The sequence below is a fragment of the Talaromyces stipitatus genome, genomic scaffold (genome assembly GCF_000003125.1).
Source record: "Talaromyces stipitatus ATCC 10500 scf_1105507295515 genomic scaffold, whole genome shotgun sequence".
NCBI classification, from domain to species: Eukaryota; Fungi; Ascomycota; class Eurotiomycetes; order Eurotiales; family Trichocomaceae; genus Talaromyces; species Talaromyces stipitatus.
In genome coordinates, this window is record NW_002990118.1 from 2,211,909 (window position 1) to 2,225,807 (window position 13,899).

General features: G+C 45.3%; 5 protein-coding genes across 5 annotated transcripts; 3 read left to right on the plus strand and 2 right to left on the minus strand.

The window, feature by feature from the left end:
- Positions 1 to 1,986: 1,986 nt before the first annotated feature.
- TSTA_048590 (benzoate 4-monooxygenase cytochrome P450, putative) lies at positions 1,987 to 3,899 on the plus strand (the record flags this gene model as incomplete). Its single annotated transcript, XM_002485327.1, has 5 exons — positions 1,987 to 2,379; positions 2,438 to 2,687; positions 2,744 to 2,865; positions 2,923 to 3,711; positions 3,774 to 3,899. 5 exons carry the CDS (start codon positions 1,987 to 1,989, stop codon positions 3,897 to 3,899), a joined length of 1,680 nt encoding a protein of 559 aa, XP_002485372.1.
- Positions 3,900 to 4,137: 238 nt separating this feature from the next.
- Positions 4,138 to 6,393, minus strand: TSTA_048600 (flavin-binding monooxygenase, putative; the record flags this gene model as incomplete). Its single annotated transcript, XM_002485328.1, has 6 exons — positions 4,138 to 4,599; positions 4,658 to 5,350; positions 5,401 to 5,469; positions 5,520 to 5,688; positions 5,743 to 6,098; positions 6,159 to 6,393. 6 exons carry the CDS (start codon positions 6,391 to 6,393, stop codon positions 4,220 to 4,222), a joined length of 1,902 nt encoding a protein of 633 aa, XP_002485373.1. The 3' UTR covers positions 4,138 to 4,219.
- A 1,389-nt stretch (positions 6,394 to 7,782) lies between these two features.
- On the plus strand, positions 7,783 to 10,529 carry TSTA_048610 (C2H2 finger domain protein (Zms1), putative). The gene is made up of 8 exons (XM_002485329.1): positions 7,783 to 8,013; positions 8,078 to 8,132; positions 8,179 to 8,278; positions 8,331 to 8,448; positions 8,501 to 9,441; positions 9,499 to 9,590; positions 9,640 to 9,953; positions 10,008 to 10,529. The coding sequence occupies exons 1-8, from the start codon at positions 7,920 to 7,922 to the stop codon at positions 10,403 to 10,405; spliced, it is 2,112 nt and encodes a 703-aa protein (XP_002485374.1). The 5' UTR covers positions 7,783 to 7,919; the 3' UTR covers positions 10,406 to 10,529.
- Positions 10,530 to 10,969: 440 nt separating this feature from the next.
- Positions 10,970 to 12,106, plus strand: TSTA_048620 (short chain dehydrogenase/reductase, putative; the record flags this gene model as incomplete). The annotated part of the gene is made up of 4 exons (XM_002485330.1): positions 10,970 to 11,009; positions 11,061 to 11,429; positions 11,490 to 11,702; positions 11,768 to 12,106. The coding sequence occupies 4 exons, from the start codon at positions 10,970 to 10,972 to the stop codon at positions 12,031 to 12,033; spliced, it is 888 nt and encodes a 295-aa protein (XP_002485375.1). The 3' UTR covers positions 12,034 to 12,106.
- Positions 12,063 to 13,730, minus strand: TSTA_048630 (extracellular exo-polygalacturonase, putative; the record flags this gene model as incomplete). The annotated part of the gene is made up of 7 exons (XM_002485331.1): positions 12,063 to 12,101; positions 12,159 to 12,233; positions 12,298 to 12,588; positions 12,650 to 12,810; positions 12,865 to 12,923; positions 12,987 to 13,353; positions 13,418 to 13,730. The coding sequence occupies 7 exons, from the start codon at positions 13,728 to 13,730 to the stop codon at positions 12,063 to 12,065; spliced, it is 1,305 nt and encodes a 434-aa protein (XP_002485376.1).
- Positions 13,731 to 13,899: the final 169 nt, after the last annotated feature.

Consider the following 13,899-nt stretch of genomic DNA (forward strand, 5'->3'; position numbering starts at 1 on the left):
AATTCTGGTTATGACGTCTTAGATGCCTTTCCTCTTTGCTCACCGGGTAGCTAACTATATGGATTCTGCGGTGATAGTACTCGATGAGTACTGCACTTGAGAAAAAGACTTACGTATCACTGTTCAATGTTCATGTATAGCATCTATATTATCGATATGATACGAGTACATCATTGGTCATCGGGACATCTAAGGTCAGTCATGTGCGAGATCCTGCATGGCCAGCAGTTGACGAAACCCTAGTCTCGCTTAACACATCCCCAAAAGGCGAAGAATGGTGAATCACGTTATTAGATCCTTTCTTATCTTGGCCACGTCCTTACTTGGAAGTAGAAGGAAACCACCTATCATGTCTATCCATAAAAACGTGGGCAAAGATGAGAAGCAGTAACCGCAGTGCAACATGTATACAATTTGCGAGGCGAAACCGGTGCTGGGTGTGAGAAGAACAATACCACACTAAGAGCCAAGTTGTGGCGAATCTATACCCGCTAAATCATCTTTGCATGCGTGGATCTACGAGGCTAGCTCGCGTTTTAACAAGGGCCTTGTTCGATTTACGAACTAGCGAATGTACCTAATACCTCGCATATGAGCGCTACTTGAAGTCGAGGCTCGTAGAATACTAGCATCAACCACATGAACTAAACATGACAGGACTTTTAATAGGCCCATCAGATCATGACTTGGGTATTCGTGTTGGTGATAAGGTTTGATTGAATACTACTTACAGGTTTTCGGCACGCAAGCCACTCGTGATTTACATTTCGCTTATTATCGTATATACAAATAGAATGTTGGAATAGTCCATAATCAGGGTGTTGACCGAGTAACTCCGTTAGTCGTGGTCATCTGATTTTATTTTCTTATTTTAATGATAATGTGCCTGCGTAGGGCAGATTCGAAGATGCATGACTCTTTAAATGTATTTTTAGGGCAAGCGAGCGACATGTGACTTCTCAAACGGGTAAGAAAAGCGTCGAAAACCGACATGATCGTCCAATTGAAGTACAGAATGCCCCAGATGCAAAAGAGAATAAATAATAATTAGAAATAACAATTCTTAGAAGACCAAAGACTTGTCTAAACGGGGGCCGAGCAATTAAAACAACAATGACTGACTTTGTTGGAGTCGGTGGGTATTCTGTTTTTGACTTTCGAAAGGATACTCCGGAGAAATCTTTGGGGGATTACTGATCGAGACGAATATGGCATCAGCAGTCCCTCTGTGAGCGAATAGCTGAGTCAAAGAACATAATGAAGCCTTTGTAGGTGTCGGAGTTTTCTCCAGGCACACCGCAGAAGTTGTTAATGATTTCAGACAAAGAAACATGCACACGTATGTCAGTACCAAAATAAGCTCCAGGCGAACTACTCAGACTAACTACTAGAATACACCCTGTTGGTAGAGCACATTATATGCATAGTCAGTGCAGTTTTGAAGAGGCCCTTAGTATAGTATATAGTCTAGGCACTGGATGCTCATCAGTATATAAATAGGGAGGTCCCTCAATCTCAGGGGTACTGATTAATGTGCTGTATCTAGACAGCAGGCTAGCTAATAGTTGATGTGTTACAGGGCAGGTACTGGCAATCTTACTTTCTAGCCTGTTTCGTTTGCCTCACACACTGGCCTAAATGAGACCAGACAAAATTACTCTTTGACACAGTAAGCATCTAGGCACCGGGCGATACCACCTCACAGTGCTCTAACAGAAGGGCCCAACATTCAGGGCACTCTTATAGTATAGTCTTGACACCTAAGGCTCTATAACCCTGCGCCCTGTCCAAAAAAGGAAGTAGCAATCACATCAACCGCCTAACGCGCACTTTTCCTCATAAATATTTTGTTTCTGTTTTTTATTTTGCCTTCTTCACTTATCTCTGAAGTCCTCTTCTTCGTGTTCAAGTCTTCATACCTCCCCTTGTAATCTAGATCAGCAATTCGTGTCTATCTCCGTCTTCGAGAACCAATCTCAATCAAAAATGGTTGCTGTACCAACCAATGGGTTGGGCGTAGTCCCTCCACGCGTCTACCACTTTTTCAAGAACAGCACCATTGTTGATCGTGTCCAGTCTCCCTGGCCAGGGTCCCTCGAAATCATCCCCTGTCTGGCGCTCTTGACAGTCCTTACTTTGTTCTTAATGCTTGCTCAGAGCTACTTTTCCTCGAGAGTCAAGTCGTTCCCTGGACCCTTCGTCACCAACTTCACGGATCTCTGGCGCTACATCAAGACTGCTAGCGGTCAAGCTCATTTGGTGCATGCTGATCTCCATCGCAAGTATGGTTCTGTTGTTAGGATTGGGCCAAACACTCTGAGTCTTTCCGATCCTTCGTTGCTGAGGGTCGTCTACAACACCAAGAATCCATGGAAGAAGGTGAGCTTACACCTTTCAGTCATGAGACTAAAGTAGTATCAACTAATTGAGTCTACAGAGTCGCATGTACGCTGTGCAAGAATCAGTTCGTCCAGATGGTACTCCTCAACCAAATCTGTTCTCTACTTCAGATGACCAATGGCATGCGACAATGATTAGGCCAATTGGTCAATACCTTGCATCAAACACAAGCATCCTTAAAACTGAAAAGTTCCTGGACGATTCGATCAGCTTGTTGATTAACGTTTTGAAGGAGAAATTTTCAAACGCAGCTTTGCCTTGTGATATTGCCGATGTCTTCACACGCTGTGAGTAGGTCATATATGCTGTCTTAGAGCAGTCACTAATGAGATTTTCTATTTAGTCTCATGGGATGCCATGGGTTACACCACTTTCGGCTCTTCTCTTGGATTCCTCGATGGCTCTCTCAAAGACTCAGAGAAGCTCCTCCAAGATTCAGACCGGGATTTTGAGTATTTTGCTAGGGTAAATTTCTAGTCCTAGAACAACAACGCGTCGAATTTACTAACAACAATCAATCAGACTTGTCAAATGCCTTGGCTTCACTACTACCTGAAGACAAACCGAATTGCACGAGCGTTTAATGCACCGCAATTGGAATGGGCCGTCAAGCTCAGTATTGAGCATTACACCAAGCGTCTTCAGATGCGCAACGCATCGGACGCAAAGAAGCCTGCCTCTGGACAAGATCAAGACTTCCTTGACAAATACCTCGAAGCCCAGCAAAAGTATCCTGATCTCATCGACGACTACCAGATGATCAGCTATCTCTTGACCAACACCGTTGCTGGCAGCCATCCAACTGCATACACTCTGACTGCTATGGTGTACTACGTCCTCAAGACTGATGGCGTGTTATCCAAGATCCATAAAGAGCTCAAGTCCGCCTCATTGTATGGTCGCAACGGTCCGATCAGCTACGCAATCGCCAAAGACCTACCTTACCTCGAAGCCATAGTCCGTGAAGCCATTCGAATCCATCCTGGTTTCGCTCTCGCCTTGGAACGTGAAGTCCCCGCAGAGGGCCTGAGCCTCCCCGATGGTAGAGTCATTGCTCCCGGAACAGTTGTTGGTATGGATGCATGGGTGATCAATCGTAATGAGAAAGTCTTTGGTCCCGAGCCCGATTCCTTCAAACCTGAACGTTGGTTGCGATGCCCTGGAGAATCGGAAGATCATTTTGCTGCTAGACGTCGGAAAATGTTTAATACTGTGCTCTCGTTTGGTACTGGAACACGCGTATGTTTGGGTCAACATCTTGCACTTATTGAATTATACAAGACTGCAGCAAGCTTCTTTGCGAACTTTGATGTACGCTTCCTCTTCTTCCTGATTTCGATAATTTGCGTGACCTTAAGCTAATTTTATTACAGATTGAGCTCGTCGATCCCAAACAGGAAATGAAAGTCGTCTGTGCCTGGGCCATGCGTACGGAAGACGTGCATTTGTACTTGCGCAGCACCAGCAAACTGGCCAAGGAATCCCTAGTCGAGGTGTAAGAGAAAATTGCATCTCAAGGGTAGTTTGCTCCATGCAAGGTGTATGAGACTGTCAAAAGCTATCCCCGAATTTTCTTTTTGCCCTTTTTCATGCATGATACGGCTTGGTCATGGTGTTGACGGCCTTACTATGGAAGGGAGGCCACTTGTTTTAATGATAGCGCTCAGTTAGGGTAACAAACTAATGAGAACTGATTCTATGACCTTATCCCTAGAGATCTACCTTACACATCCTGAATTTGTAAAGAGCAGTGGCTTCTAGGCACATATACTGACTTCCAAGCCTTACACATCAAACACGTCGAATGAAACATCAACATCTAAACAGGCACTTCAGTAGCAACCGTCTCAATATGCACTGCACTCGAGTTCTTCGACCCATCCCCAACAACACTATTCTTCATTGCCTGTCCATCTTCCTCCTTGAATTCTGCTGCTTCAGTCCCAACTTCTTTTCCACGCTGTACCTCTTCTTCGTTTCGCTTAATTGCAGCCTCAACCGCAATCTCAATCTCGACCTCAAATGGAGTCGGAAAGTCAATTTGATTATCGTCCAAGTAATCAACATTAAAATCCCGTAATTTCTCAGCGGTGGTCCAGCCATCTCCAATCCACCCGTTGGGATTATCGTTGATGTATTCATACTCAAAATCTTCCCAGCGCGGGTTACTGAATGTTTTGAGGGCATGGAGGGAGGATCCTATTTACGTTCATGTCAGCACCAGATGCTTCCATGGCAGTTGAAAAGGATGACTTACCAGGCCAAACTGCAATGACTCTCCCATCCTCTTTGCCACCTTTATACCAACTGCGACACTTTGTGCTAAACACGGTTTTACTAAAATGTTGCTCGCAGTGTTTCGTGAACCGTTCCACGGCTTCCTTGCGAGGTGCCATTGAGCGAATGTTATCACGCTGGATCTTGGCGACGCATTGAGTGATGTAGTCAATTTCTTTTTCGATCAAAAGGGTCAAACTTCCGTGTCCCAGAGCGGCGTTGGGTCCTAGACAGATGAAGTAATTGGGGAACTCGTTTGTGGCAAGAGAAATGTATGTCTCTGGAATTTCTTTCCATTTTTCCGCGAGGGAGAGACCGTTGCGTCCTGTCATGGGGAAACGGGGCAGGTAAGAAGTGTCAAACCCGGTCGCGCATACAATAACGTCGACTTCTCTGTGTACACCATCTGCTGTACGGATACCCGTTGCATCGACGCTGCTGATCTCGGTTTTGATTACCTCCACCTTTTCATCCGTCAAGGCTTCCAGATAACCAGGACCAGGTGTTAGGCGACGGCAACCAGGTGGAAAATCTGGAACAATTTGATCCAACAATTCGGGCTTCTTGGTTAGACGACGTTTCATATTCTCTTTGAAGAACTCTGAGCCAGCAAGTTGTTCCGGTGTATCTTTGATGGTAACCCAGAAACCATTCTGGAGGTCATGCTCGATATCTATACTCTGTCAGTGAAGGTGCAATTGTATCGTGGTTTGAGCAATAGACCTTTTCTGAATTTATGGTATGCTGCGCGGTTGGCTTTGAATCCTGCAATTGTCTCGGGGCTAAACGCAACTGTTTACAGTCAGCAACCATTCACGTCACCAGACTAAGGGTAGACTGACTGTTGTCCAAGTTTTTTCCTCCTATTTCGTCGAGCTTATGCCGAGCAAAGGTCGGGGATAGCCACGTCCGGCCACGAGCGTAATGGTCAATGTGAGTGACATCTGGAAGCATGGCCGGCACTACCTGGATACCACTTGACCCGTTTCCAATCACAGCAATTCTTTTATTCTTGATAGAGGGTCAGATTATAGCAGTTCATCGTGGAGCGGGTGGTATACTTACCTTGTAATCATAGCTTTCATCCCATGCAGCTGTGTGCAATAGCTTGCCTTCGAAGTCATGCAACCCTGGAATAGCAGGCCACTTCCAATTATTCAATGACCCCGCACAAGAGATGAAAACATCGCACGATTCCTCCTGTACTGAGCCATCCGCCACTTGAACTTTCAAATCCCATTTGGCCGCCTTATCGTTCCAGTGGGCTGCCAGGACTTTGTGGTTGACATGAATATGTTTCATTGCACCATATTTTTGGGCGACTTTTTTCCAGTACTGGTGAATCTCCTTTGAGGTGGCGTAGAAGTGTGACCATTCAAGGTTCGGCTCAAAAGTAGCTTGGTAGGTGTGCGAGGGGATATCTATTGCAAAAAATCATTGGATCAGTATAAGTGTGTCATGAGATGAGAGTACACACTTACCACATGCACAGCCCGGATACCGATTCTCGTACCAAGTACCACCAATATCATCATTCTTCTCCCATACGCTCAGGTCAAGGTTCGTGATTCTCTGCATCAAACGAATGCAGGTTATAATTCCGGAAATACCAGCTCCCATCACCCTCACCTTGATGGGTCGTGCATCATCCACTGCTCTGTTCTCGATAATACACGGGTCATTTTGAACGCCTTTTGAGAGAGATTCGGCAGCCATGATTCCGCTCGAATATTGAACCAAATCCGACAAAGCTCTCGAAGTATGTGGAGGAGCGGAGATGCGTTTTTGAGTAGAGCACGAAAGACAGATGACCGAGGAATATCTGATTCTTTTATCTCACAATCGAAAAACGAGACGCAAGCTAGAATCCTGCCGAATCAGGTGGTGTGATCAGTATGCTTCGTTCGGGGAGATTTTACGGCAGTTCACAGCCTTCTTTTAGCAGTCTTGATCAACACCCTTGTCGTTTAAACGGCACACCAAACTCCATTTAGAACATAATCCCGCCGCTTCAGCCAGTGACAACTCGCTTTCTCATCTTTCGAACAGGGCCTGCATGTCTAGCAAGCCTATAAGATGTGACATAAGCGTGAGGGGTTGAGCCGGGTTGCATCTTAATTGCTTGTGCGACTCAAGATTAGCTTTGAATGGTACTTCCTCCCCGTGAATGTCATCTCGCTTTCTTGATCCCTCGGTTGATGGAGAGTTGTCCGGCTCTATATTTGTCGTTCAGTCCCATATATGAAAGCATACAAATCGTTCGTCGGAAAACCCCCGGCTCATCATCGACTTTTCTCCCCTGAGCTTCCCCAGCATTGCAAAGTGGAGTGCGCTCAGATTGCGGGGACTATTTAACTAGTGGATATTCGGATGTTCGTAGTGCCATCTGCCAGAGATGAATAGTGATATAAAGCGACAACGGGACGTTTAGGATGACTTTCAAGAGCTGAGCGCTTGGACACTGTCGCTCCTTCCTTTGAGCCACACATACGGTGCACCAAGTATGTATCAGCCATAACCAATACCAAATACGGTATTGATGTGTAATAGCTGACAGTGATTGGTCAATATCGAGCATTTGGCCCCACTAGTGACTTCCCCCGCACTTCTTAAGTGAGATTGACCCATGGGGAAATTTACGTCTTGCAATTCAGTACCATCTTCAATGTATTGAAACCGTGGTGTGGATAACTACTTCCGAGTGAGTCCAGTTGTTGTGTTTGCGGAATGCTACTTGAGACTGTATTTGATACAGTTACCGCATACGGCTTTGTACATAAATAGATGACTGTGCATGATTGCTCCTTAGCATGGACTTGTTGCATAAGATATAATTACATAGTAGGTACGATAATAGTTAATAGGAGGCCTTAACTGCAATATTATTTGTAAAAGTCGAAATTTACCAAACTTTACGTGGTACAATACCATGGTTTCGCTGATAATACAGACCCTGTAACCCACTAGGCTGGACACGGTTAGAGTGAAACGTATTGCAGCGAAGATCCATTGTGGCAGGACCTTCCTTGTCTTCCTTTTGCTTCTTCTTCGCCTCTCACAGATTTGCAGCACTAAGATCTGTCTAGGGCATAGTCTTGCAGCTGTTGTTACTCAGCAGTGTGTCAATTAATCTTTATTCCAATATTGACGTCTCTTCTTGTCGATTTTCCGCGCCTCTAGCTACTGCTTGCGCCTCGCTGGGGCCTCCTCCAAATGTTACCCCCTCATCAACATCCGCAGTCATGACGAAACAGACCGCAGACAAAAATTTCCGATGCAATATCTGTCAGCGAGGTTTCACTCGAATTGATCATTTGAAGCGACATCATCTGCGCCGTAAGCCTTTCTTTTTCTTCTCACCCATGCTGGGCGCATCAGACTAGAGCCTGACCAATTGCAGACTCCGGTGTGAAGCCTTATTCATGCATATTCTGTAGCGAAGCATTTGCTCGATGGTAAGTCCGTTCTATGGTAATATCACTTCTCGGCTGATGACTTCAGCGACAATCTGCGAGATCATTATCCAGATTGTGTGCAACGAGGAGAAAATCCAATTCCGGAGACTGGTCAACGAGGAAGACGTCGACATGCTTGTGAATCGGTATGTTCTTACCCTAGAAAGAAGACTAATGAGCAAGCCTAACTATCTACAGTGCACTTCTATGAAGCTTCGCTGTGACGGACAAAGTCCCTGCAGTTCATGTGTCAAGCGAAACCTCAAGTGCAATAATACTGGCAGACCGAAGAATCCCAACATTGAGTTGCCTCCATGTATGGCTATGCATATGAAAGTGCGAGAATGAATGATTACTGACTGGTACAGCCACGGAAAGCTCGCTTCTCAAAAACGAAGAACTTGAGTCCTCAGATCGAGGCTCAATCAATTTCCTTTTGAATGGCGGCACAGACAGCTTCACCGAGAGGTTCCGGCTTCCACCACGTAGTGATCGCGCCCGTGGTATGCAGTATCATACCCAAAAGGAACTGGAAGAAGCTACAAGCCCCGCAAATACTTATGCACTAGATACAACCCCTCCTAATATCAATACGGGATTCTTTTCGGAGTTTGATGACCTGTCGACATTTGAAGAAAGCTTCATGTCATTCATGACTGGCCCGTTTGCTGAATCTCAGAAATCGATGGTGGATCCCTATTCTGGGACGTTCGCTGCACACGCACTCTTACAATTTCCAAACCAGGAGCCGCAATTGGGTATGGCTAGCGATTCTTCATTCTACGAACCGGAGAGTGCATTCTCCAGTGCCCTCGTCCAAGCCATACTGGCAAAGACATGGACAGTGAATATGGACGCCAAGTCCCAGCAAGAAATATCATCGAACCTTCATTTCTTGCTTACAACACGCCGTATCCAAAAGTTCGTGTCACTGTACTTTTTGTACTGGCATAACAATTGCCAGCTCCTTCATCCGCCGTCATTCAACATGGAACAGGTTACAATGCCCTTACTCGCTGCCGTGGTCTTCATGGGCGCCATGTATTCAAACGAAGAGCGTGAGGCATATGTGGCTAGGCGGATGCTGGACTTTGCCGAGTTATATGTGTTCTCAACCGACGTCTTTTCTTATGAGCACGAAGTTAGCTGCACGTTCATTGGACGTCCAGCCACGGATGCAGAGCGCAAAGATTGGGTGCATTTCCAGAATCTCCAGGCGGGGTATCTGATGGTCGTCACGCAGTACTGGGCGGGCTCCAAAGTATCGCGGAATAGGGCGATGGAGGCTCGTTTCAACGAGGTCGTTGCAGTGAGTGCCCATTTGTTTGTGAAATAAATAAATAAATCAAAGCTAATGTCTTATTAGGCTGCCCGCAGAATGGAGCTCACCCGCTGCAAGCATCTTCCCGAAGATCGAATCCACGAGACATTATGGATTCAAAAGGAGTGTCGCATCAGGTGGGTGTGCAAACCACAGATCTTTTGAAATTTCTATTGACTATCATAGGACTATCAATGTTATTTCTCTACTCGACTGCGCGTTTTCTTTCTATTCAAATTTCCCTTGTCGTTTGACACCTCCAGAGTTGGAATGTGATCTACCATGTGAAGAATCAGTTTTCAATTGCGAGCATCCTTTTGCTCAACTGAAATTCCGTTTTACGAGAGAAACGACGGTTTATGACGCTTTTCAACATTTATTCCAAGATGAGCAGGGAGCGTCGGCTTGCCATCATGATCAACACCACACAAATCATTGCGCGCATTCTCCCTCTATCGGCACAACCTTGACTGTTACTGACATGTTTCTTATGATACATAGTATGTTGGTCCTCTTCTCAACAGTCATTGAATATAAACTAATCATACTTGTAGTGCTTTACTCGTACATTAATTCTCACATGACTGTCTTGGCACCCATCATGCGCATGCGACAGCTGAAGAAACGAAAGGAGCAGTCGACTGCCAATTCAGAGAATCATAAAGGGAGTTTGACATTTACGTGTCGATCGATCACATCAGACGACCCAGTTCTCATCAGCATTCGAGCTGCACTAAGTCGGTGGCGTACGTTGTGGCTTGACCTGAAATCGCGAATACCGGCAGACGAATGGGCCGCGATGGGATTCATGAAGACGGCTTACAATTTCTGGCAAGTGGCCCAATTACTGATTACGAAGAAGCATAGCGTGGATGTCATCATGCAGATGGAGGTGAAATGCGAGGATAAGCTGGAGAAGCTGAAGGTGTTGTTGCAGGATGATAACGATTGATGACATTTTCTTGCTGTGACTTAATACTGTGTATTTGTTCTGGGTTGTGGCACGGAGGAGTTGGTGCATGGATAATACCACTGTCTAGTTGACTTTGACGGCGTTAGTGAATAGGAATTTAAAAAGTTGCCACGTTGAATTCAGTTTCTGATATTTGTAATCTATTCCCAAGATATACTAAATAAGACGGTGGATACTTGATGCATGTGACTGCGTCTCCCCGATGTTCTCCGCTCATCGGGATAACCCCGTGGAGAAGAACTGCGGGGGAATCAACTTTACAGTCTGGATACAGTGAGTATGAGATGTACGTATCCGATCAACCGGATATGTAGTTATCTTAATATTGGATCCCAGATGTGAAGTGGTTGAGATGATCCCCACAGTGCCTCTACACCTTACGGAGACAACTGCTTGAATGCGACGAGAAGTTTTCGTTCCATAGAAAGAATAAATAGCATTCGTGTCAGCTGCTTAGGAGACCTTTATACTTGGGAAATATTATATTCGCAATTAATTGAAAGTGCAGCTGTTGCACGCACATCGATTACGGAAAGAACAAAGATGGCCTCTCAATCGCCGAGAAAAGTCTTTATTGTGACAGGTAAGCATGCACCTCTCCATCCAGGAATCAATTTTTACAAAACCCCATTAGGAGGCGCCTCAGGCATCGGCCTCGGTATAACACGCTATCTCCTCACCCAACACCCAACCCTCACCCCAGCACATATAGCCATCTTGGACATCAATACCTCAACAGGCACAACAATCCTCTCCTCCTTACGCGAAGAATACAAATCCGCCTCTCCCAACACAACTATTTCATTCCATCAATGCGACGTTTCGTCATGGGAAAGTCAAGCCGCGGCATTCAAGGAGGTGTTTCAACAACAAGGGAGAGTGGATTATGTGGTTGCAAATGCTGGGATTACGGAAAAGGGGAATTTGTTGCAGGTTGACGAGCGGGAGCCGGTGAAGCCGAGTTTGGCGACTTTGGATGTTAATTTGGTTGGTGTTATATATTGTCCGTTCCTCGATACTCCAGAGGAGGGAAGAAAGCTGGCTAACATTTGTGATAAAATAGCTGTCAAACTCGCACTTCATTACATTCGCAAAAACGCAGGACCAACAAAGGGAGGAATAATTTGCACGGCGTCAAATGCAGGACTCTATGCGTTTCCCATGGCACCAATCTATGCTACGACAAAACACGGCGTAGTCGGATTTGTGCGTTCTCTTGCACGGCCGTTGGCTCTCGAGGGTATTCAAATTAATGCATTAGCGCCTGCTGTTATTGGTAAATATGTCCATCTCCACAAGATACATACGCATATGACTAAATGCTAAACCTATCTTCGGCAGAAACAAACATCGCCTCAAGCCTCGACCTATTCAAAAACATGATCATAACACCCATGTCAACAGTGACAAAAGCAGTGGAAATACTATTAACAACAAGCCCTAGCCCTAACCCGACATCGACAAAGCCACTCCCCGAAACAACTATATTGACAGGTAAAATCGCAGAATGCCATGAAGGGAATGTTACGTTTGCCGAACAGCCGGCATATGTTGACGAGAATACGGGAAAGAATATTGAAATGTTTTGGAATTTGGGATATGCTTGATGATACTGTTGTAAAGTGGGGTGTATAAGTTATTTAGTGCAGTTCAATTGAAGTAATGAGTCATCGACCTGTGTTTGTTAGAAATTGATGTAGACATTGTAAATAATCAAAGGAGAGAAACGTACGTTTGTGCATACTGCTTGGTTATATCCACTCGGACTGACGACATTGATATCTTCCGCGAAGATATTGGAACACACCTAATTCCCCAGAAATCCCATCAGCAACAGTCTCAGAAAAAGGAACGTGAGGAATGGAACATGCATTCGGACTCGAACAAACCAGCGTCGCAATCTTATTCTTCTCCTTTGTACTTGTCACACCACTGAAATTTTTGAACCAGATATCGGAAATGGTCAAATTGCTGGGATACTCGTCACACAAAGCCTGATTACTCTGACCGTAGCATTGAGTTAGTTCAATTGCCCAGTCGACGTTGTGCACAGACATGGTGTCGTAAACGACGTTCTTGACGCTTCCTGATCCACCGCCTCCTTGGAGACTGGCTTCTAGTTCTGAGACAATTCCGGGCCAGACTTTGATGCGGGCTCCATCCTGTATATCAGAAGATTAGAAATAACTGGATATGGTAATGAGAGAGAGGAGGGATACGAACAGAAGCGTTGAACATGGAGATGTTGTAGACAAGAACATTCTCGACAATGTCTGTTTCACCTGCGTATTGTCCCAAGGAACCAACTGAGATTCCATGTGAGCCGTTGCAATGAAGGTTCTGGACCAGGATGTTGGTGCTGTTTGGTTTGAATGCGACGCAGTCTGCATTTTCTAGTCAATATCAGCAGCATAGTGAATAGAGAGATAAGTACAAACCATCACCATTGTTGATAACGGAGTTTTGAATAACAATGTTATCCGAGCGATAGGTATCCCTTCGCTCAAGTCAATACCCAGTATCTTCATCCAACTTGCTGAATATGGAATAGATAACTCACCACCCATCCGTATTCTTTGCCACATTCCCACTCGAACTATACCCCGAAATATCAATACCATCAAACACAACACCCGACGAATTAGCCACAATATGATACCAAGACGGCGAATATCGTAGCTTCAGCGGGCCAATACTCCCACCTTCAAGTCCGATGATACCCATCAAGATCGGCCTTTGGAGCGTAGCATTTTGAGTGAATAGATCGTACCAGACTTGTCCGTTACCGTCGATTGTGCCGCCACCGTAGATGTTCACGTCTTGGCCGCCGAGTTTGAAGAATGTGGTTGAGTTTTGGAAGGTGATTTGGAAGGCGTTGTTGATCCAGTAGTTTGTATCGTTGGTGAATTTCATTGTGCCGGTTATGTCTGCGTTGTACTTAGAATTGTATTTCCCGGATAAATGAGTTATTCAAGATGGGAAAAGGCTCACCAAGATCAATATGCTTTAAAAACTGGAGATCCAGTGCCCTCCCAATGGTATACTCCTGATCAAAGATGACTCGCCCGCCATTATTGCATGTTCTCAACGCATCCAGGATATTATCAGAATCGTCTTTGCCATCTCCGTGAGACCTGACATGGCACACCTTGTGGCGTTTGCATGTCTCCGGTAACGGTTTGAATGAATTTTTAGGTCCAATGATATCGTTGCGTGATACAGCTGTAGTTCTTTCCTCGATTGATGGTGCTGCTAAAGCAGTGCTAGCTACAAGGAGCAGCTTGAGAGAAAAATTGAACTTCATATTATGGCGTATCTCGCATGCTCGCTGCGCTTGATTTGCGATTCTCTGAAGTTCCTCTTTTCTGAGGATGGATGCATCCCTTTATACATTTGTCTCTGCGGGCCTAAAGACGTACATCTAGGCCTATGCCCCATATTACGGAGAATTATGCCGTTAGAATACGTATTCC